We start from the raw sequence: 23382 nt of genomic DNA, 5'->3' as shown, positions 1-23382 counted from the left end.
TGATAAAATATACTCATGTAGGATACTAAATGTCCATTTGCATACATACATACATGCCATGCTTGTTAACGGTTTGTTATTTATAAAGTACAAATTTTAACTTTCTTTACTTTCTATAGCTCGAAGATCTCCATAACCCGAACTTTTGAATTGGCAATAGCGTTTAGAAATCAAATTTCATACAAATTTCCTTACATAACTGAAACTTCCTTAATTCGAAGTTCTCCTTGACTCGAACTCTTGAATTGGTAATAGGAAGAGCCAAACTGCAAAAAACAAAATTACAAAATACATGTTTTAACGTATTTAAATAAAACTTTATTCGAAGTAAATAAATAAAACTGTATATAAATCTATATTTTACAGGTTTTTGAAAAATTTATATTTTAATGAAAATTTCTATAACTCGAAGGCTCTCTAACTCGAAGTTTTTTTGTGGATTATGGTGATTCGAGTTAGAGAAGTTCCACTGTATTTCAAAAATTATAAGTTTTTACACACTTATACACACTCTCCCATACATATGTATGTACTTTTCCGTTTCTTGCGTTGGTTCATTTAAATAGAGTAAAATGATGAAAATTTCCACATGAAATTATATTTTATTTGTAATGAGCTAAAACTTAATTACGACATTTAGTCTTTGGCGTTCGTTATCTTTCTCTCTGATTATGAAGGCGTTGGGAACGCTCAGAGTTCGACGCCCTAGAATGAGCTTGTATATTACCAATATTTTGTTCTTCAAGCCACTGCACACGTTCCGTTCTCGACTCTCAAATGCGTACTTGAGAGGTTTTGAAATTTTGTTCAGCAAGCAGCTGCGAGTGCTCGTTACTCGACTCTCTATTTATTTCAAGAACATAAGTTTTTAGTATAAATATAAGTAATCAAAGATGTTATATGCTTTATTTGATTATTTTATGGAAAACAGCTATTTTATAATTGCTTTAAAGATAATCACACCTCTTCTCCAACCTTTTGAATATTTATTAAAGTTCATGTAAGTATGAATGAATTGCTTTCTAACGCTTGGCCCAGGAAATGAGCAGTTTTGAGTTAATCATTGTTTTCGATCTACACGCAGTACACACTTTAATAGTTCAAATGGAGAATTCAAAACATTTCAAATACATTTGTTTATACATAGAAATGCGCCTGCGCTTGGAGAGCGTGGAACGAAACGTAAATGTACAGTACTATGGTAGATGTAAAGAAGAGCGATACCAAAACTAATAAATAAAGAAATATATATAAATTATAAAAAAAATATTTTTTATTTTTTGAAAGTATTCGGGGAATCGGCCAAGGGTATATATATACATATATATATATATTATACCGAGAGATAAATCACTCTGATAGGATGCTGTATTTGTCATATATCATCATCACATATTATACATATACATATGTATAAATAGTACAGGATTTTTAAAATAAAAGTTGTAGGAGAGTGGAAGCAGTTGGGACCATAACATCACTCATTTTAGGAGTAAAACAACACTTTTCACACTTTTCTCTGATTATTTGTGTGTCTTTTGGATAATTTGCCAATGCTTCTTAGGAGCTTGCACACACTGCAAAGGGAATGAGTATTATGCACCTTATGAGCTCCATTGGTTGGCTGGGATACATGCATATGAACTTGTAGAAACAGCAATGGCGAGAGTGTGGTCTCAAGAGAAAATATCTTCGCGAATTTCCCCCAAAATGTTGTGTATATTTAGCGCGCCGTATGCCGGTAGCTTGTCAGTTTTATATGAGATATCGTCGGAATAGGTTCTTTTTGAATCAAAGAAACGGAAGATAAAATATACGTATATATTATCGTAAAATAAATAGATAATAAAAAATTATATCAACAAGATAAGTTAATGCATGCACGCAGTTTCTTTTGTAAAATCACAGCGTAAACCTTTGTAAGAAAACGCTATTCAGACTACCTTTGTCGTAGCCGTTCGATTGATATTTTGCATAAAATATATAATTAATACTTAAGACCATACATTTGTGTGTTTTTCGGAACTTTCAATTGTAAAGTGAAAGTAATTGCCGGAAGAACGTCTAACACAGTAACTCGAGTTAAATATTTTTATCAAACCTCGTTGTTCAATACCCGAGGGATTACTGGAATAAAAAATAAAAAATAAAAAAATAACTTATTTATTTGAGTAAAGTTTTTGTGGTGGAAAAATGGAATAGAGCAACAATATTATAGCCTGTTATCAGACGGAAACGGATTAACTGTTGACAAACACAGAGATTTAAAAACCCCGTAAACTCCAGTGATATAGTGAATAAAACATAAGCTCGGACTCGGTGGAAGCACTGCAATTCTGTCTATAAATTCGTATTAAAGGTAAGCCATTGTTTATATTATTTATATTTTCAGTTTTAAAATCATGATAATATGAATAATATGAAATCATGATATCCATGTGTCCATATAACCTTAGTTTCGTTTGCTTCTAAATTTCACATACATGACTTCCTACAAAAATAGTATTATCGCGTATTTAATACAACATAAAATCTAGCATATAATCTTAAATAAAGCAATTAGACTTTATTTCGACATTTACGTTATTGGTAATATCCTCGTAATCAATCCTCGTAAATTGTCATATGTACAGCGTTGAGGCATTGTTTGACATACTTATGTATATGTGTATGTAAAATACATACATCTAGGCATACATTGCTACATATGTACATACAAATGTACAAATGTTCGTGTGTTTTACCTAAAAGTATCTTATTGCGCGTGCTGCTGTTGTACAGGATCGCCACACGCTTCTTGCCACATGCCACTTGTTGCATGGCGCACGCTGGGCAGTCACCATTTCAGCTCAGCCTTATTTGTGACGGTTATGAGGTTGTAAGAACACACGTGCGCGCAGCAGATAAATAACTTGATTACGATTGTAATTGCATTAAAAGTGATTGTCATGTTGTTTCGCACAACTCTGTCCGCAAGAATTTCCTAATCACAAGCGTGCAACTATTTATGCGAATTCAAAAATAAATCTTGAAATGTGTAGCTGGTAATGGTACAGAAGTAAATGTTCTAAGTATAAAAGATATATTACAACAATGAATACGGTGCTCACATTAAAATAAATACGTTACATTTGCTCAAATTCAAATTAAATGCGCTCTATCTTTCTGAACAATTTGTTAAAGCTATTGACCTATTTGCATATCGAACATATGAATTACTAAAAATCACACTGGAAGAAAATTAAATAACTTAATGGTTTATTATGCGCAAATTTCTCAACTTTTTCCCAATATAATTTGTTGTACATATGTATGTATGTATATACTTACTCGCACTTTCATTGTTAAACTGAATCGAATCGATCGAAAATTTAATGCTTAATACTAATGTACATACATACATACATACTTTTGTATTAATATTGGTTTGTATTCATTGTTGCTGTAACAACAAAACGAATTCCGAAATGCCAACATTCCTTCGCTATTTTTAAAAAGATCAGCGGCCAGCATGGCGCCGTCGGTTTGGCAGCAACCACGTCAGCTGGAGCAATCGACGACGGCCAAAAGATCTGAAGAGTGTCGACACGACGATCACAGCGATTCATTAGAACTTAGACGTATTTGCACATTTGTCAATTGAATTTTTTCAAAAGTTTAAATAAGTAATAGAATAGAATTCGTTTTCTATATGAAGATTATTAGGGTGATCCTACTACATTCACATTAGTCGATATATGTACGACTCTAAAGCTATTGTCTGTATTCAGTTTCAATACGTTTCTTCGTATGCATGAACTTATTAACATAAAAAATTTCAAATATATAATTATCTGAATGTTTTCAATTTAAGTTCAATACAACTTCTATAAAAAACTCCTTTTACTTGTTCGAATTTCGCTAATCTCGGAACAAATAAGAGCGTCCACCTCAGTTTTCCTACAGACTCTATTATATGTATGCACACAGTTGTGTTTACACACTCATTAAATAAACAACAATAGAGTTATAAAAATTCCTAACAAATTCCTTGTCGTTGCCATAAGCAGCAAGCTTCAAGTGCCCACTATCTTATCTTCGGGAATCCTATCTTCTGCTACACATTGTTTAAGAAAGCGCTGAAATTAAATCAATTTGCCATATTATATTTGCCATGCGTCCGTTCAAGTTCTTTTTGACTATTTATATGGATAACTGTATGTCATCACTTTAAGATTGAAATACACATATGTATATCTGCAAAATCAACCGTAAAAATACGGACAGTTCCATTGATCGAGGTATTTGAGGATGTATTTTGGTTGACAGCGACTCTCTCATCTTTCGAAGAGTTCAGATATCTTTAACTTCCAACTTTAGACAACTGAACTGAATTCTTAACCAAGATTTATCGACTGCTCTTTTACCGAGAGCATTCTGCATATGCTTAAAGGCATAAGATAACTTTTTAATTTTAATTTCTACTTTGATAAGCATTGAATATGCTGGGAGCTGCAACTGGGTGTATAATCTCTTACAAGTTAAATGATAAATATCCTATCGTACATACATACATATACATTCTTATTTCTGCATACTTTGCATCCAATTATCTAATAATTATGTTTTATTTATATTAAACATCCATTTGTATTTATGTATTTGTGAACGAAATTTTCCATTGTCTTTTCAGTTGAACAGCCATAATGAGAGCGGAGGATGTCCCGCGAGTGCGCCTCGCTGTTATTGGAAACGCCGATGTAGGGAAATCAGGTCGGTTACCTAAATGACCATACACCACTTAACAATATTTATACACATTATGAATATGAATAAAATGCAAAGAACTCAACAAATGCATTAAGCAGTCATGTAAACAGACTTGAACTTGTCAGTGAGTGTCAAGAAACCGCCATTACTGTCGGCGATATATGGGTTAAATCCTAAATTAATAACTCATAAATAGTTGAGAGTGAACGGAAGAGATGCGTCAACTTGAACGTAATACGTCAGCAATTTTAATACAATTAATCCTTAGTTACTTTCGTTTACTAAAAAAATCCAAGACTGTTATCTCTAAACTGAAAATTGTAATTTTTAATTATCTTATTCTCTTATTCAATTAGGATGAATAATCGTACATGTACCAATATATACGACCGTTTATTCGTTTATTTGTACATATATACATACACATAACTTCCTAGTCATTGCATGCTTGCCTGAAAAGTGCGCATAGATCACAGTGCGCATAGATCACAGAGTACTCAAAGCTCCCTACTCCAATAGTGATGTCCAAGGACAGGACCTTTATTCCCACTCCACATTACTTCATGCCACTTCCTTCAGTATCTTCGGGAGCTTACTTTCTTAACATCATTTTTATTTTTGTTAAATGTAGGCAAGTATAGAACTGAAAATTTGTTTCAAAATGCTTACCAACAAATACATATGTACGTATGTACAATTCCTTGCTACAATCATTTCTGTTCGCATATCCACATGTGTAGTATGTACGAAAGGAGATATATTGCATGATTGCCTTGTCAACAGCCTTGCTTTCATTTTCTGGGATCAATGTCACCACCTACCTTACACTAGCGCATATTCTCGGAATAAAAATATCCTTGTATGTGGACCAAATATACTACCAATGTAACAATGGATTGGAATTGGGGCGTAATATATGTGTGTACACATATCCCTACAAAATTCCAGCAATGTATGCTTGCTGCTGATGCTGTAAATAAATGTGATGTTACCGATTACAGTTGAAAATTATGACACAACTGTTGCTGACATATGAGCATTGTCATGTAGCAGGTACATTTATGTATTTGCGAAAAGCGTTGATGGGGGCAACAGGGCGTATGAGTGACAGTTATGTTATGCACTTAGAATAAAACAGTCATTCGATTGCAAACGGAGTGGATAACTACCATTACGGAGTGGGATATGGTAAAGATAAAGTCTTCCAAGAAGTTTCATTAGCTCATCGAATCTTAAATCATGTGTATATGGGTGTATGTGTGTATGCGTGTGTCTATGTAAACGAAATTATTTTCGTGTGTCACTAAAATTTCCGATCGTTTTGTAAACTCAAATAATGCATCTCGCAAAGATTGACGAATGAAAATTATTATATTTTGATTTTCGAAATAGAAACAAAAATACAAACAAAACATAATGAGTGATAAATGGCCAAACCAAAATAAAAATAAATCAATTTCATCACGGGAGAATAGCAATTCTGATGATTCTGTTGATTTTATCTTTACAGCGTTGACAGTGCGTTATCTGACAGGCCGATTCATTGGCGAATATCGCTCAAACACAGATCTTTTATATAATAAAACGATCACTCTGGATGGCGGTCTGACGGAAGTTGAAATCGTTGATGTGTATGCCGGAAGCGAGGATGATTTTCCAATGGAACAAGTAAATATATTATTTATTTTAATGTAAACACGACATTTTTAAATTGTACCTAAGTACGTGCATATCTTTATGTATATATGTTTGTATGTATGTGTGAATGCATGTATTTTGATTTTTAATTTCTGAATGCTTAATTGTACACTTATTATGGAGCAATATTTTCTTTTTGACATCTGCAGGTTCTGTGGGCCGATGCTTGTATGGTCGTCTACAACATAACGGAGCGCCAAAGTTTAAACTACGCGACCAAATCTTTGGGTGAAATTAAAGCGCTACAAAATGGGCCATCGGCCTACCTAATAGGCAATAAAGCTGATTTGGATCATTTGCGGGAGGTGAGTTTACCTACACTAGCATTTGTATAGAGTATATACTAAGCTAATAAGTATCTAAAGATAGAAGACGCGTACCCAGTTTCATTAGGATAATAATGCTTAATATCCGAAATTTATACTTTCACCTTATTGTGTCTACGGGAAATACTAAATATTTTATGATTCAAATTTTCTTACACAATATATACATATATAGTAAATCCATTTTCACCTAATTTTGGCACCTAATGCAAAATATTGGTTGTATGCCGACCAATTTTATTTATACTTCACACTGATGAATTATGGTCCAGCGGAAGAATGTAAATCATTTTGGTTTGGTATGTGGAGGCTTTTGGAAGTTGTAAGCATATAAGAATATATTCGATGGTTATATGTAAAGAGATACAAGTGTTATTAAATGAATGTCTTCGGTTTTCAATCATCTTATATAGTGCATATATGTATAATTTCAGATACCGGAAAAAGAAGGCGCTGCTTTGGCCGCTGCACATTCCATAGGTTTTTGTGAAGTGTCCGTCGCCGAGTACACCCCCATATTATCGAAGGCCTTTGAAAAGTTGATTCTCGACTCACGGGCGCGTCCACAAAAACAAATTCGTAAATTTTCTGTAAGCAAAATGCTGGGAACGCTGATCGGGAGCAGTGGTTATGGCAGCAGTCGTAACTTGGCCATCAATCAGGGCACCGTGATACCCTGTCACAAGGGAGAGTTGCACAAGACACGTATTCTGAAGCGTCGGCAAGGTTTCATGGCAACTACCAGTTTGTGACCGTCTGCTGAAACGGATTGGTAAAACGATCAATATTAAGGGGAGGGGATGACAGATTTAAGCTTTTTATATGTATATTAATGTCTTATACTTAACTTGATTTGATACAAATATTAAGGGTATGTATGTGTATACGCACACTTCAGGTACTCGTTTTGTTCTAGTAAAAGTACAATGATTTCAATTTTTTTTTTATTGAAATGGAATTTCCGACACTATCTTAAGTTATTGTTATTATATCAATGTAAAATCATTTAAGAACAAAAACTAGTTTAATTATATGGTTACATATAGTTTTCATTTCTTTTTCAAAAAAAAAAAACATTATATATTATATTCAATACGTAACGTAAATTATTTTCGATTAATTATAAATTTACTTATTAAAATAAAATCCCGCTGGAAAAAGAATATAGCCCACCGGCAAAAAATATCTATACATATATACACACATATACTAATGTCTAGACATTTATACAAAACGTTTGAATAATACTAAGACAGTTTGAAATTTCATTTTAGAATGAAAAAATGTTGAATTTCAAAACTTGAAATTATGTATTTTTTGTTTTCGAAAAATGCCTCTGTAAAAGAACTGTGATATGTACTTGTAGAGAAATTATAGTTACTTTCTTATTTTTTAAATAGTATTATGTATGTGAATTGTACATAGAATCAGGACATTGTGTTCTTAAGCTCAGTATATAAGAAAACAGAATTTTGTTAATTTTTTTTTTTTAAATCCAAAATATTTACAACAACGTCTTTCAAGAGAGTGATAACATTAGTCAAATCGAATCAAAAGAAATTGTAACAATTTTTTAATCGAAATTGTTATGAATTTTTAATAATTAAAGTTTAAGTATTTTCTGTTATAAATTATGATGTTTATAAATTATAAATGGAAAAAACTTGAAACATTTTCAACACCGCCTGTGGCTTTGATTGCTAATAGCATTGAATTCATTGTCATATTCTGAGAATGTTTATATTAACCAAAGTGTATTCAACAAAGTGAACCAGGTATATGACATATCACAATTTTTTACACGAATGTGACATGTTTGTTGCCATTGATTTAACCCATACATTTATTCAAAAATTCAAATTTTGAAATTCAAAAGTAAACAAATTTCAAACCAAAAAAAAATATTTTTTAAATGAATAAAAGAAAATGCCGAATACTTTCTGCTTAGGCAAAACAACTCATGGAAGCAATTTACTAAGGTTTTCTGCTCCTGACAAATTGCAAACAATTTTATCAATATATATTATATTGTTAAAGTTAAAAAAGACGGGTTAATGTAAACAAATACATGTATAGTTTACTATTTTATTGTCAAAAGCGGGTGTGTCAAATACTTAGTTCACTTTGTTGAATACACTTTGATATTAACAATATTAATAAATAAATGTTGATTAAACAGCATTATTCAATCGAAATACAGTTGGAAATTTCGAGACAGTGCATTGCAGTAACTTGGCTTTGAAGCGTTCGAAGCTCATCCAGAAGTTTTACTGTCTTTCACTCATAACGGCTGCTTGAAGAAACTGTAGAATAAATAAACTATAAAGCTTCAGTAACAATGTATTGAACACTTTATATACATAATTGTGAGAATTATACTATTTTGTATTTATACTAAGCCAATGATAGGGACCATTTCCACTGTATTAAATAAAATGAAAATAAATGTTTACTTAATTTCGTAAGAAATTTTATTAAACCAAAAGCAAAAACAAATTGTATTCTCTTTAAATTATGTTTGCAATTACATATATTAAAGTGAGTATGCAGCACTCTTGAGTCTCCAAACTCGGACTATGTGAATAAACAACCCCAGTACAAGATTTGTAACTTTCCAGTATTTCGATGTAACCCGAAGTTGAGAAGAGGTGATCAATTCTCGAATAACCTACAATCTGTTTACGTATTATTTATCTTGATTCAAAAATACTATTGACTCACTTAATGATGTAAAAAATATCGTTGGTTTGCATGTGTGTAATTAAGTTACGCAAATGGTTGGATTACACTAAAATCAATATAGCAACAAATCATATGTGTATATCAGTCAGGCATTCTTTATTTCATTGCACACAGTTACTCAAGTAGCTTATGTCATATTTATTAGTTACAGAACATAAAATTTTCTTAAGATAAAACCATTGAAAGTCAATGTAAATTAGATTTCGAAAAAACGTATTTAACAATTCACGAGTCCATGTAAGATATGTAGAAATCAATGTAAGTATAAAAAAATATTGAGTTCAACATATATGTATGTTGTATGTTGTGTATATGTACATATGTATGTTTATGGTTTTTATACATGTATGTTGAAGAATTTACGTCTGCACAATATTTTTTATGTAATTCAATACATCTGGGTGTGCAAGTACACCCATATGATCAACCTTGTTTAAAGCTACGTTCGTAATATTGGCGTTTTGTCGGCCAATCCATGCATGACAAGCACGTAAAGAGCGTTGATTTACTGTTCCATCGCCCTTTCCCATTATCAACTTTGGCGTTTCATCAACGATTGCATCTTTTTTGTATTGTAAACTAAACCGAAAGTAAAGTAATATGTAAATATAATATAAGATAATAAGGCATCAAGAAATCTATGAGCATACCGTTCAACAGTGTCCAAACCGTCACCGAAAAGACAATGTAGCTCTATTTCTGGCGGACTAAAATTTAATGTAAATTGCATATTGTCCTTTCGCATCTGCCAACCAACGGAATAATCAATGTCATCAAAATATTGTTTCATTTGTGACATTTTATAAACACGTGATGGTGTTTCTACCAAGACCTCCGAAGGTGCCCAAAACAGAGGTGAGGGTAGCAACCATGCGGTAGAGGGATTAGTAATTTGTTCTTCTTTCAAAATTTTTCCACTGAGAAGAAAAGAGTCCAAATCATCACCTAAAAAAATATTTCGAATTAATTATCTGCGAATCTGTAGTATTTAGATTTTGAATGCAAATATGAAAAATAATATTTTTATCACTTACCCATTGCAAATACTTTAAGCGCTTTCATACTACCCGCCCATGCTCCGGCTAAACTTATCTGCCGTTTTACGTATTTATTTCGCCATTCCGTTGTCTGTTGGTGGAGAAATACTAATGTCATTGGACTACCCATGCTGTGGGTTATGAAAGTTACGGGTGATTTTAAGTTTCGTTCATATGAATCCTCAACAAGTTTTTTTAAATCAATGAAAAATTGACGATGTTCACCTAGATGGAAAATAAATAAATGAATTATTAATAATTATAATTGTGTTATAAAGACATACTTGGTCCTTTTCGAAAGTCATACGGTGCTCCATGTATATTCTTTTTTCGTTCATATCCTAAATCTACTAGCATATTTGCAATATCTTTAAAGTAGGCCCCAGCTTTATTATGTGTTGGATCTATCCATTCGACAACTTCAGGATCACCCCAACCGGGAACCCGTATCTCAACTCCTGGTGAATTGTGTGTGGTTCGCGTTACTTCGTCATAATATAGTTTGACATTTTCCACCCAACAATAAATAGGCGGTATTACCAACAACTCAAGATTCAACCACAAGCTGTACCAATCAGATTTCTTTGAGCAATAGATAGGTGCGCTCGATTTATTGAGTTTAGCTTCAAGTTGACTTCCGCCATCACCTGGAACTGCAACATAACGTATATAAATTTGTTACATAGCCATTTAAATGGGCATTTCCATAGTATTTAGTATTAATGAATTGGAGAAACTTACCAAATATTACTGGGGATATATTTTTTGGTTTAAAATATGACGCGGCGTAAACGACTTCCTTTATAGAGATTAGAAGCACATAGATCCAAAATGAGGATACCTTCATCGTTTTATAAATTTGTAAATCTGCCCAGGAATTAAGACTGAATACACGCAATTTTCTGCTTTATGGTTTCAAGTTACACTTGCGAAGTTATAAATTTCAGTGCCGAAGTACAAAATAGCAAAATGTATTCAGTTGCTTTGTTTTCTTATCAGCTCAGAAATCATTGTTCAGGTATAATGATGCACTCGACATTGAAACATGACGCCGTTTTATTTGCGCATATTTAGAGAATATTTTCACTTCTTTAAAAAACAAATTTTTAAGAATTCCAGTTTTTCGTGCAAATACTAGTAATTACTCCTATGTTACAATTTATATACATTACCTGAAAATAAATTACTGTAATAATTACATTGGTATTTACAAAACGCAGAGAATGTATTTACATATATTTTACATTCTCTGCAAAACGACTACTAAAATATTAGAAACTTGGGAGCACTTTTCAGAACTACCCAAATAGTTTTTATGCAGAATTCTACATTCTCTGCAAGGTATCAACCAGTGATAATTAACTCTGATGGCAGCAAGATTCGACGCTTATTGAATACTTTCTTATTACAATTTGTGTATAAATAATTTTGTTTTAATTACAATTAATTACACCTATTTGTAATATTAAATAGAACTGTATTGGCACCACAAATAACTATCTAAAATCAAGAAATGGCAACTCTGTTGACAGTCAAATTGTATGGTTCTCTTTTGAAGAGCATTGATTTATGAATTTGGCATTTCTAACATTTTAAGAAAGAGCGGCAATTTCGAAGTCAAACGAGAATTCGCAAAAGTATTAATAATATAGTAAATTTATTGTAAGCTGTGATTAACATGGAGGAGGATTTATTTAACATCCCATTGCCCGACGTAAAGCGAGAACTTCGTCGAGGTATTGTCGAATGTCAAAAACGGGGGCTAATTCAAAGCGCTAAGTGGCTCGCTGAAATGAGCCATGGCCTTAGTGATGTCGAATGTGATGGAGATGTTCCAAATCGTTGCAAACAAAACATACCGTCTGATAATGAGGAAGGTTGTCAATTTCTGGAGGGCATATCACAAGCTGAATATGATAATTATTTTCTCGCTAAGAGTTATTTTGATGTGCGTGAGTATGATCGAGCTGCATACTTTGTGCGAAATTGTGAATCGTCTGTTCCACGTTTCCTTCATCTTTATGCCACCTTCTTGGCAAAAGAAAAAAAACGTTTGGACTCTACAACAGATCGTTCGAATTTGAATGATGTAGGACACGTACGAGATATGACAGAACTGTTGGCAGTTCTTCGTTCGGAATATTCGCATGGTCGCCTCGATGGTTATGGAATATATCTTTATGGGGTGGTATTAAAATCATTGAATCTTAATAAAGTGGCAATACAAATGTTGGTACATGCAATCCGACTAGCACCAATGTTATGGGCAGCTTATGTTGAGCTAGCATCGCTCATACTGGAAAAAGAAAAGATGCTGTCTTTAAATTTTGGAGGACATTGGATGCGTCACTTTTTTGTTGCACATAGCTACATTGAAATGTACTTGAATGACGAAGGTTTAAAAGCATACGAAGATCTCCAACATGCAGGATTTCGTAAAAGTGTATATGTTACCTCCCAAATGGCTCAGGCATATCACAACAAAAGAGGTTGGTTCATATCTTTTTTTTTTATTCTGTAATATAAATTTGATTATACTGCAGATTTTACATTAAAATTCTCAATATAATATATTTATATTTCTTTCCATTAACCTTACTTTTTATTCAAAAGATGTGGACAGAGCAATTGAAATTTTCCAAACGCTACAGGAAGTCGATCCATACCGCTTGGAAAACATGGATACATACTCGAATTTGCTTTTTGTAAAGGAATTGAAGACGGAAATGGCACAGCTAGCGCATAAGGCAGTTAGTATTAATAAGTACTGTCCAGAAACCTGCTGCGTTGTTGGTAAATTAACAATACTGATAGTCTTAACAATATTTAATTTTTATATTTTTAGGCAACTATTATAGCATTCGATCAGACCATCAAATGGCCATTGTCTACTTTCAGCGCGCGCTTAAATTAAATCCGAAGTATTTGTCAGCGTGGACATTAATGGGTCACGAGTTTATGGAACTGAAAAATACAAATGCCGCTATACAAAGTTATCGTAAGGCGGTGGGTAAGTTAACAATGTTTTCTCTGAAAATCTTTGAATAATTAATATCCCCTTATTTAGAAGTAAATAAGCGAGACTACCGCGCCTGGTATGGCTTGGGTCAATCATATGAAATCCTCAAAATGCATTACTACAGTTTGTATTATTTCAAAATTGCACACCAATTACGTCCATATGATAGCAGAATGCTTGTGGCTTTAGGAGAAACGTACGAAAAACTAGAAAAATTCGAAAATGCTATCAAGTGTTATTGGAAAGCTTGCGATGTGGGCGACATAGAAGGAGTTGCTATGTGCAAATTAGCTGGTCTACATGAAAAAAGGGGAGAGATCGAAGATGCTGTTCAGTGTTATATAATGTATTGCGATGACGAGAGAGCAGCAACAGACAAACAAAGTTTATACCATGGTTTCATGACATTGGCGAACTATTACGAAGGAAAAGGCCAATTTGACAAGGCATCACATTATGCTTATAAATGTCTCGAATCCGATGAGGTATTTATACCACAATTTAATACTAATTTTTGAATTTTACATTTGTTTCTGCTTACAAACCCGTGAATTTGTAGCGGAAATCTGAGGCAAAAGCATTGCTGAAAACCATTGAAAATAAACGTAGTGGGAAAACGGGAAACAGCGACAGTGAAGTGAATAATTCTGCGAATGCAAACGTTATAGCAGCGGATACCTCATCAGATGATGACATTGAAATGGAATTAAGTGAATACCTATGTAGTGACTATGTGTTGTCCTGTCAATCGGATATGAAAGTGCCAACAAAATCCGCGACAACCGATGCTGAAAGTATAACAAATTTACATTTGGCATCAACTACAGCCGATATGAGTTTAAACGAAAGCGAGTTGGCTGCTTCAAACAGTGCAAATGAGATTGGACCAAGTACAAGCGCGGCGGCAGCGAGTGTGATCGGGCAATCAAATGAAAAATCGGTACAACCAAGAGATTCAGAGAGCAACGAAGACGAGCCACATTCCATGGAAATATCATCAATCTCTATAGATTAGAACGATGGAGTCCATTCTCTCAATATTCTTTGCTAGGCAAAGTACGTTTTATATAATCGCATTAAAGGATTAGTTTAGAGGATTATTGTAAGGATATACCACAAAGTTAATAATATGATCGTTCTATATATAAAAGTATGCCAGTGACTGAAGAACAATTAGATTACTGCATTATTTTAAATATTATCCATGAGCTCTTAAGTTGTTAAATATAATTGCTATGATGTACTTATGTATGTCTTATATGAAAAATTTGCTTCTAAACAACAATCATTTATTTAATATTACAATAGAAATCGCCTGAGTCTATAAACTTATTAAATATTGGTATTGAAATTTAATCAACACAATTGATTTTGTCATTAGCACCATCCTCTAATAGACTCTAAAGTGATTACATTATGGAAATTTAATATCAAAAAATAGTTGTAGAAAATAATCAATCAAACAAAACAAAAATTGATAAAATATATATTTGTACATTTTTGAATTTTACTAGTTTTGAACTATTTTAATAATCCAAATATGTCCTTCTAGAGAAGGTTTGAAAAATATCATTAACCTTATTTTGCATAAAAAGTTAAATCAATTACATTGTTTATATATGAAAATGTTACATAAAACATTTGTTCATTCTCCTACTTAGTACTTATTCTCATATTTCTACTACTTCTTTTATTGCGTTAATATAAAAATAGCTAATTAAACGAAAATTCTATAAACTTATTGCTCACGTTTAACACGTAAAACCAAGCTTATAAAAAATAACACCATAAAGAATATAATCCAAATGGAAAGCACGAAAATATCGTGGCCATATAAGTCGCCTTGCATATCTAACTCCTTAAGCAGTTTCGTTGGTGATTTAAGGTAACAAAATTCTCTATGACACTGCAAATCGGGACGACCATACCCATAAATTGCTTGAATAAGTGCTTCCATGGTATAACGGTAGAAGGATATATCACACAATGGCCGGAAAATAGATGACACCTCATTAATACGGATAAAAAAACCGGAAAAAATCATAAAAGGAATCGATATTCCAGGTACTAAAAGGATTGCCATCTACAAAACAAACAAAAAACATATGATGATTATAGATTTATACACTTTCAGTTTTTCAAAGATAGTTCACCTGTAATTCGAATGTCGACCCAAACGCTAATCCCATAAAGTGACCCACAATGGCCAAAATTATACTAATTACCCAGCACATGGCGAATCGTACAATATCATCTGGCTGACTAGTCATAAAGTAAATTATCGTCGTGAATAAAGTTGGACAAATCAAGAGCATCGGAAGATCTGAGGTGAGTTTTGAAGCATAGTACGCTCTAAGCGAATACCAACCGTTTAAGTACTCACGTATAAAAACTGGTGTGTCCTGAGGACCTAAAAATATATGCAATTTTATATATGTACTTCGAGTGAATATATCTATTTATATGTATGAATTTGTGTGTACAACGCTCTAAACTCGCAGTACAGCCTGCAATTCACCAGACTGTGAATTACGGAACTTATGTACATGTATACATACCTACACATGTACCTCATAACACCACAGTTACAATAACAATTCCACTCACATAGTAATATCGATGGCATTGCGTTGCCAAAGAAAATAAACATTATGATGAAAAAAATACAGGAGATATTTGTTAAAGTCCTGGCGCCGTCATTGCCGATATCCCAAAATACTGCCCCCACAAGAACTGCAACTATAACATGCACTATCACACGTAACTGTACTGCTATCTGAATCGATGAAAAATATACAAAATATTTCCGATCTTAAGCCTTAAAGTACAAAGAACTACCAAGTTTCTTGACATTGTGCGCAGAGATCTCCGTGTGAGTATGACCATTTGTCTGCAGACCCCTACTTTGGCTTTGGGACGCATGGTTGCGAATCTGCAACGTTCATGTGTCGATCGTCTACTTTTGGTGCCACTGGATGGCTGCACATCAATTGTGGTGTGATTATTTGAGTGATTCAAAATTTTGGCTACGAGAATGACAATATACCAGTGATAATTTGAAGGTTAATAAACCAAATAGATTTTGCTTATGATAACATTAAGGTTTTCTATTTTCATTACTTACTATTTTCATTTATTGCATTAGTCGTGCTTTCATTGGGTGGTGGGGTTTGTTCGCAATAACGGTTCTTATTTGTCTGTATCAAACTCAATAACTGTTCATTGTGCTCTTCACTGCTGACTTCTAAAGCTGAAGAAGAAATATACTGTTATCTATGTACAAGCATAGATATCCGGAAAATAATTTACGTTTTGACTCTGAAACTCACCGAAATCGGCTGGGTTGTAATATTCTGGAAATGCAAAGCCCGCTTCCTCGAAAGTCGGAATCATATCCACTTTTGGTCCTGAATACACAACATGTCCTCGCGACATAACTATAACATCATCGAACAGTTTCATAAGTTTCGAACTTGGTTGATGAATAACACACACAATTATCCGACCATCAAGCGCCAATCGTTTCAAATAGTTGATTATCTGCAAGCTAGACACACTATCCAAGCCACTTGTGGGCTCATCAAAAAACATAACCGGAGGATTTGTAACCAATTCTATAGCTATAGATAGACGTTTTCGCTCCCCACCAGAAAGATTTCGCACCAATCTGTTGCGGCATTTCTCCATATTGAGTATCCGAATAATATCATCGATCTATGTAAAACATATAACACATGAGATTAGTGGGAATACTGTTGTTTGTGTTGTTTTTTGGTATTTGAAAATCCCGAACCCTTACAATTTTTTCTTTTTCTTCAGAGCTGGTTTTTGGCGACAATTTAAGATCTACCGAGTCACACATAGTCTCCTGTACCGTTAGCAAATCGAGCAGTGCGAAATTTTGAGGAATGTAACAAGATACTTTGCGATATGCCAAGCTATTTCGCTCTTTTCCATTAAATGTGATTTTGCCAGACACACCGCTCGCCCTAAAAATATTTCAACAATTTATGTGTAGTGTTAGTAAGTAAGAATATTTTCAATTATACTTGAAGCCTGATAGCACATTGAGAATCGAAGTCTTCCCCGCACCCGAAGGCCCCAGAACTGCGGTTAGGCGGCCTGATTGGAATTCTCCACATATGTCATTAAGTATCGTAACCAGTTTATTGTCTGTGCACATATACAAAAATTCTTTAATTCTTCTGTTACCATCATATCAAATGGAGATAAAACAATATCGAATCCCAAAATATCTAATGCTAGCTTTACTATTGTCTATATGCATATAATGCATTCGCTTTGAAAGTACTTTCCACGTATTCCCATATACTAAGATCATATGAATATACTTCGATTTAAAGACCAAAACGGTTTAAATTACTTTGTGGTGATATATACATATCATATATATATATGTATCGATAAGTGTTCGTGAATTGGTTTCAAATAAAATGTCGAATTAGGTGATGCGATAAAATCGTTATATTATATAAGTACGCTAAAGATTCATGTAATTTTCATTTATTAATTTATATTTTAATATTTATTAAAATACAAAAAATATAACATTTTCCACCCAACATAGTGGCAATCATACATACATATGTATGTAGTCGTAAATACATAACCGGGTTATTTTACTTATTACTATGTGTGTTATGCACTTCTTTATAATTACCCCATGACTTACTTTGTTTAGCTGTATAGAAAACATTGCTGAAGTGTAATTTGAATTTCTCTTGGCCCAAGAGATTGCCATTTGCCGAACTGCTGTTATCAATGGTCTCAATCTCCATTGAGTCATAGTTATCCTTATCAGGCATGTTTAGTTATCGCTTTCGCTATACGGTTTATTGGAATAATCCAGTTACTTAATCTATAACGATATAATGTCACTAACTCCAAGCAGATTCTCAGTTAAGCTGACGATTGAAATAGCAACTGAGTGTTTTAAGTACATAAATTTCGTTAACCTGCTTGGTAAGTAATTTGCTATGTATGTTATTATAGCTTTAATTGAAGATATAAAATATGCTTTTGAACTTACACACAACGAACGGCCTGATATATATAGATGGCCAGTGATTCCCAACTCATATGCACAATATAGAGAAAATCATTCTTAGGTGTTATTGGAATTTCATGAGTACATACTCCTTTCACTCTATACTCGTAATTATTTAAATGAACGTGGATGATCGTATAGTTTTATAAGTGTCATCTAAGATTTAGTAGTTCTAGATGCCACAATTTAAGTCTAATTCACACATTTAATTAAGCAATTTAAATCAAACATAACATAATGAGCTGTTGATAAACAAATGTTTTAGAAAACATTCACTTCACTTCATATTTGTATATAAATTGTGGCTAATACTCGTACATGGAAAGTTCGAACCAGACTAACACACAACGCACAATTTAGCCATACAATGATACATACATATGTGCATGCATGTACAACTACTACATACATACATATGTATATATTGTTAAATTTGATTGCGCTTGAGAAAGAGACGCAGCTTGCCAGATATAATTCAAACTAGAAACTGGTCTTTCATGGATCAGTGCACCGCCGCAACAAAGAGCGAACTCTATTTCGTGAATTGAAAGTGATCAAATACGAAGTGCATGGCAGAAAACAAAGTAACAATCAAACAAGCGGCTTACATCTTGTGGAAGAGCTACTTATATTGCTACAAAGTGTGCTGCAGATAACTGTTGTAAAACTGACGAGGAATATCAATTTGAATTTAATATGACTTTGTACTTAAAGTACAATAGTCCTAAAATATGTATATCACTTAACAAAACCATTAAATATCTTTGTGGATTAGCCAAATAAACTCAATAAGAAGCCTGTAATTTCCGGAGCCCTTTCAATTCAGATTATATTTCTACTATATTGATAAGAAAGCTCTCATGTATGTATGTATTTAGATATGCAAATATTTAAATGTATACAAATGTGCCTTCAGCTTTAGCCAATATAGCAGAAGCAGACGTACTCTTATCAATATAATAATAATATTGAGCAATATAAGTAGCTTAAATGTCCAATAGTTAGTCAGTGCAAATGTGATTAAATTATTGTACTTGACCCATTACTTTATGACTGGAAAAAATAAAGTGGAATCCATAGCGTCGCAAATACATACATACATACATACACATACATGTGTACATTGAGACATTTGTATAATTGTGTAGCACAAGTGCAAATGACCTTAAATCGATCCTGATATGATGCGCTATCGCTTATAATCTTCAATTGGCGAATCACTTGAATACATGTGTACACGACTGAATTTTGTGGCCTATTAACCAAAATTCACGTTTTCTAATTTCATGTTTGTAGCAAATAATTTTGATCAACAACAAACTGTCCTCAATGATTTTAGTTTCGAAATCCTTATATTGACGTACATTCATTTATTCGTATTATTAGTTCATTGTTAGTAGTTTAAAACAAAAAAGATGATGATTTTCGCATTTGTATGTAAATTCAAAGCATTTTGAGTCACTGTTCTGATGCTGTTTGCTTTGAAAACACGGCTTGTTGTAAGTAAAGTGCTGAAAATAACGTTGAAACTAGCAATCAGCACTCACAGCACCTCATATTGTACACTCGCATATCTAACTGCGTACACTCGACATCCGCGCATTAGAATTTTGTAATATATATTTATTTATAAGCGCGGCAATCAAATTGAATTAATATAACTACTAAAATTAATAGATGAATAAAATTGCTATTATTATTAAGATGCAAAGGCGCCTATCCCAACTGGTGGCGTTCGTATTCTCTGATTTGCATATACACAAATACAACTTGTGAGCATATACTTGCATGCGGGTTCATGTAGTACGCGTCTGTATGTATGTTTATTGCAAATTCAAAACAAACGTTGAAACACTTAATCAATTAATATTCATTCCACGCTGCCATTTATGAACTTGACCACTTTATTACACAAGCGCTTTCTTGTTTTTTACAATATAAATATATGTAGTATAAACATTTCTTTATTTCATTATTCAGCTAATATGAACCCATATTGACCTGCCGTTTCCGCGTACACTCGTGAACATTTGTCATGTGAATTTACCGACTTCGACTGATTGCCTTCTAATCGCGTTGTTAGCTTGGAGCTCCATGGCCGTTTGGAAATATGCAGCCGCTCACACTTGTTGCTCGCCGATTTATTTAGTGATAACATGAAAGTTTCAAAGAGTGAAAACCGTGAGTACAAAGGCGATCATTCGCACATTGATCGCTCTTTCTGTGACTTGAAGCTTACAGCAATTAAGACGATTCTCCTGTATACACATATATTGTATTTGCAATATATGAACTGCTATAAATCAATATAGTTATGGCGGGGCCAATTAATTTCAAATGAGAATTTCTTTCCAATGTGCAAATTTTGTATGATGAAAAACGCCTGAATGAGATGCAAGTGCTTAAATAAAAGTTCTAGTGCCATTTGGGGCGTTTGAAGTAGACAGCGAGGTTCAAAGTGTCCTGCAGGGGCAACAAGGTTTATAAATATTATATTTTGTCTGGGCAGGATTTTAATTCATAGTCCACGGCGCTGTATTCATGGACCACGAGAAACCACTGATATGTATTAAATACCTTTTGCCGAGTGGAGAAGGATTTTTAATAATTTTATATCTTTCCAGAATGTGGTTGAAGGCAATTATTCAACTTTCTCCCACAAAGGTTTTGCTTTAAAATAGCATATGTGTATCTCTATAGTTATCGCGATTGCTTTATAATTTTTAGTATTCAACAAGGACAAGAAAGTAAACATGTAGTACAATATTTATTTAAAATTTCTTTTGTTTTAAATTGGTAAAAAATTAAAAATGGAAAATACTTTTTTGGAAAGTGATTGGAAAGGATCTATATACCTTTTTAAAGTACATTTGTTATGGATTATCTATTAGTGAAAATATTCGGATTAATAATCATATCATAATAAATGTGGTTTTCCGTGTCAAACGGCTTTTGATTTTATTTTATTTTGTCCATCCAAATACATTATATTGATAAAACTTTTATACAATTTTTGATATAGGGAAGTTCTAACAGTTGATACAAAAGAATGGGACTAAACTAACTTTCACACCATGTGTAGGCCGAATAAATGGAAGATTTTTTTCCCAGGTCGATGTCGTGTATATTGTAATACTTTCTCATGCGTGTTATGATTTTATGATCAATTGTGGGAGTTAAACAGAAATGTATCGAAGAGGCAAATGTTAAAAATATTTTTATTTATTATTTTAGTAGTTTGAATTTGTTTGTAAACCTTCCCAGAAAGTAATATCCACGGACGATATTATTGAAACAAATTGATCAGAAATAGGCTACTTTTAGCTCGTACGTTACTGACACACCACATTTGTTATATGGAAACTTCATCATAATTACCATTGAGTATTTATCCAAAAATCTATACTAACAGTATGAAATTTTAAGGCGACAATAAAGTTCTGTATTACAAATTTGGGAAATGTATTTGCTTTCAGTAACTCTCGTCAAATTTGGTGAGATGAAAAATTTTCTGAATTAACGACTATTTCATGTACAAGCTTTACAAAAAATATGTGAGTCTCCAAAGGAATGGTATGAACTTACTAAATTCAATATATAAACGCAAACTTAAATAAACACATATATTTTTAACCATTGTTATTAATATTTATTAAATAGAGCCCTTAAATTATTTAAAGCCATTTTTTAGCTCAAAATACCTTTATTATATTAATGTTTTAAATACTTGAGTGGATAAGTAAATATGAAATTTGGAAATTTTATTTTTAATTTTATTTTGAAACATAGTAATGCTCTAAACGTTAAATAATCTTCAATAATCAAAATAAAACAAAAACAAAATAACATGTATTTAATTCAATTTCATGGCAATAGTACATGTGAATGGTGTTATTTGAATTTTATCGCAAGAAATATATGAACATCGAATATTCCTTATAGAAAAACTTAGACGATTTTAATGGTGCATCTATGTATTGCCAAAACAAAAAAGCAAATCGAAATACTTTCTTAAACTTCCCTATTACTTAAAAAGTGATTGTCGAGGTCAAAGTTGAGAACTCTTCAATATTTTTTAGAATTTCACTTCTTACGCTCTCACAATTTTGAGCTAACATTTCATTATCTCTGAGGTTAACTATGAAACTGTAAATCGGTTTCCGTTTAGTTATTCTTAATAACTTAAATGCTTAAAATTAATTCTCTGGTAAATACATTACACATCACATTTGTATGTATTGCTCTGGTATATTCATAGTTGCTGTGTACTAGGTGCTTATTTTAAGCTATTCTCCATTTTAGTAAAATTTCATAGTATGTATACAGGGATGTAAGTTAATTATATGATACAAAATGCTTGCTTATAATACATACAACATATTTCATCTGAATAATCTCAACCTGAACGACATAATATAAAATGCGAGAATTCTTAGTATGATAAATATCGATAACAAAAATATGGCAGCCAGTTTATAATTTGCATTGGCCAAATCCATGTCCCTAAGGAAGAACGCAGGATGGGAGTGATGGCAGTACATTTCTTTACACTCCAATTTTTCCCGACCGTAACCGAAAAGCGACAACATTGAGCCATCCAAAGCGTACTTGAGGAACGAAATGTCGAACATCCATTTTAAATAGAAAGGAGAGTCTTTTCTTTGAAGGAAAAATCCAGAAAACGCCAAGAAGGGGCAAATAAAAAATGGACCAAAAATGGCACCATACTGAAAATAAGAAAAA

General features: G+C 32.8%; 5 protein-coding genes across 6 annotated transcripts in view; 2 read left to right on the top strand and 3 right to left on the bottom strand.

The window, feature by feature from the left end:
- Nucleotides 1-1748: 1748 nt before the first annotated feature.
- On the top strand, nucleotides 1749-9959 carry LOC105209632 (ras-related and estrogen-regulated growth inhibitor-like protein). Its single transcript, XM_011180145.3, has 5 exons — nucleotides 1749-2359; nucleotides 4673-4752; nucleotides 6260-6417; nucleotides 6597-6752; nucleotides 7208-9959. The coding sequence occupies exons 2-5, from the start codon at nucleotides 4686-4688 to the stop codon at nucleotides 7523-7525; spliced, it is 699 nt and encodes a 232-aa protein (XP_011178447.1). The 5' UTR covers nucleotides 1749-2359; nucleotides 4673-4685; the 3' UTR covers nucleotides 7526-9959.
- LOC105209630 (phospholipase A2 group XV) lies at nucleotides 9589-11570 on the bottom strand. The gene is made up of 5 exons (XM_011180143.3): nucleotides 11294-11570; nucleotides 10837-11205; nucleotides 10550-10777; nucleotides 10166-10460; nucleotides 9589-10094 (listed from the first exon to the last, which is right to left on the bottom strand). Exons 1-5 carry the CDS (start codon nucleotides 11397-11399, stop codon nucleotides 9875-9877), a joined length of 1218 nt encoding a protein of 405 aa, XP_011178445.1. The 5' UTR covers nucleotides 11400-11570; the 3' UTR covers nucleotides 9589-9874.
- LOC105209629 (ATP-binding cassette sub-family G member 1) lies at nucleotides 11344-20672 on the bottom strand. Of its 2 annotated transcripts, none has more exons than XM_054227198.1 (11): nucleotides 20424-20672; nucleotides 18265-18450; nucleotides 17621-17744; nucleotides 17371-17560; nucleotides 16901-17285; nucleotides 16696-16821; nucleotides 16410-16597; nucleotides 16179-16347; nucleotides 15725-15981; nucleotides 11786-15654; nucleotides 11344-11724 (listed from the first exon to the last, which is right to left on the bottom strand). In XM_054227198.1, the coding sequence occupies exons 2-10, from the start codon at nucleotides 18395-18397 to the stop codon at nucleotides 15310-15312; spliced, it is 1917 nt and encodes a 638-aa protein (XP_054083173.1). In that variant the 5' UTR covers nucleotides 18398-18450; nucleotides 20424-20672; the 3' UTR covers nucleotides 11344-11724; nucleotides 11786-15309. The 2 variants fall into 2 exon arrangements, with proteins under 2 accessions (XP_054083173.1, XP_028894567.1); XM_029038734.2 differs by having other exon boundaries at nucleotides 20428-20672.
- On the top strand, nucleotides 12231-15413 carry LOC105209628 (cell division cycle protein 23 homolog). Its single transcript, XM_011180133.3, has 5 exons — nucleotides 12231-13041; nucleotides 13166-13345; nucleotides 13398-13562; nucleotides 13620-14056; nucleotides 14131-15413. Exons 1-5 carry the CDS (start codon nucleotides 12231-12233, stop codon nucleotides 14584-14586), a joined length of 2049 nt encoding a protein of 682 aa, XP_011178435.1. The 3' UTR covers nucleotides 14587-15413.
- The window catches only part of LOC105209627 (ABC transporter G family member 5), a 26759-nt gene continuing 22151 nt past the window's right edge, over nucleotides 18775-23382 (bottom strand). The window contains exons 20-21 of the mRNA XM_054226464.1: nucleotides 20641-23366; nucleotides 18775-18881 (exon numbers count right to left, since the gene is read on the bottom strand). Coding sequence (XP_054082439.1) covers nucleotides 23022-23366 — 345 coding nt within the window. The 3' untranslated portion in view covers nucleotides 18775-18881; nucleotides 20641-23021. The remainder of the gene's footprint in view (nucleotides 18882-20640; nucleotides 23367-23382) is intronic.

The sequence above is a fragment of the Zeugodacus cucurbitae genome, chromosome 3 (assembly GCF_028554725.1).
Source record: "Zeugodacus cucurbitae isolate PBARC_wt_2022May chromosome 3, idZeuCucr1.2, whole genome shotgun sequence".
NCBI classification, from domain to species: Eukaryota; Metazoa; Arthropoda; class Insecta; order Diptera; family Tephritidae; genus Zeugodacus; species Zeugodacus cucurbitae.
The sequence above is the reverse complement of the archived record's forward strand: the minus strand, read 5'-3'. Positions and strand labels throughout refer to the sequence as shown.

Coding starts and splice junctions, on each gene's coding strand:
- LOC105209630 (XM_011180143.3), bottom strand. CDS start 11,399: ATGAAGGTATCCTCATTTTGGATCTATGTGCTTCTAATCTCTATAAAG. Junction 11,206..11,293: donor TATATCCCCAGTAATATTTG/GTAAGTTTCTCC, acceptor GTTATGTTGCAG/TTCCAGGTGATGGCGGAAGT. Junction 10,778..10,836: donor TGACTTTCGAAAAGGACCAA/GTATGTCTTTAT, acceptor TTTTCCATCTAG/GTGAACATCGTCAATTTTTC.
- LOC105209632 (XM_011180145.3), top strand. CDS start 4,686: ATGAGAGCGGAGGATGTCCCGCGAGTGCGCCTCGCTGTTATTGGAAAC. Junction 4,753..6,259: donor CGCCGATGTAGGGAAATCAG/GTCGGTTACCTA, acceptor TTATCTTTACAG/CGTTGACAGTGCGTTATCTG. Junction 6,418..6,596: donor ATGATTTTCCAATGGAACAA/GTAAATATATTA, acceptor TGACATCTGCAG/GTTCTGTGGGCCGATGCTTG.
- LOC105209628 (XM_011180133.3), top strand. CDS start 12,231: ATGGAGGAGGATTTATTTAACATCCCATTGCCCGACGTAAAGCGAGAA. Junction 13,346..13,397: donor AGAAACCTGCTGCGTTGTTG/GTAAATTAACAA, acceptor TTATATTTTTAG/GCAACTATTATAGCATTCGA. Junction 13,563..13,619: donor AAGTTATCGTAAGGCGGTGG/GTAAGTTAACAA, acceptor CCCCTTATTTAG/AAGTAAATAAGCGAGACTAC.
- LOC105209629 (XM_054227198.1), bottom strand. CDS start 18,397: ATGCCTGATAAGGATAACTATGACTCAATGGAGATTGAGACCATTGAT. Junction 16,348..16,409: donor GCACAATGTCAAGAAACTTG/GTAGTTCTTTGT, acceptor TCATCGATTCAG/ATAGCAGTACAGTTACGTGT. Junction 15,655..15,724: donor GGTCGACATTCGAATTACAG/GTGAACTATCTT, acceptor TTTGTTTTGTAG/ATGGCAATCCTTTTAGTACC.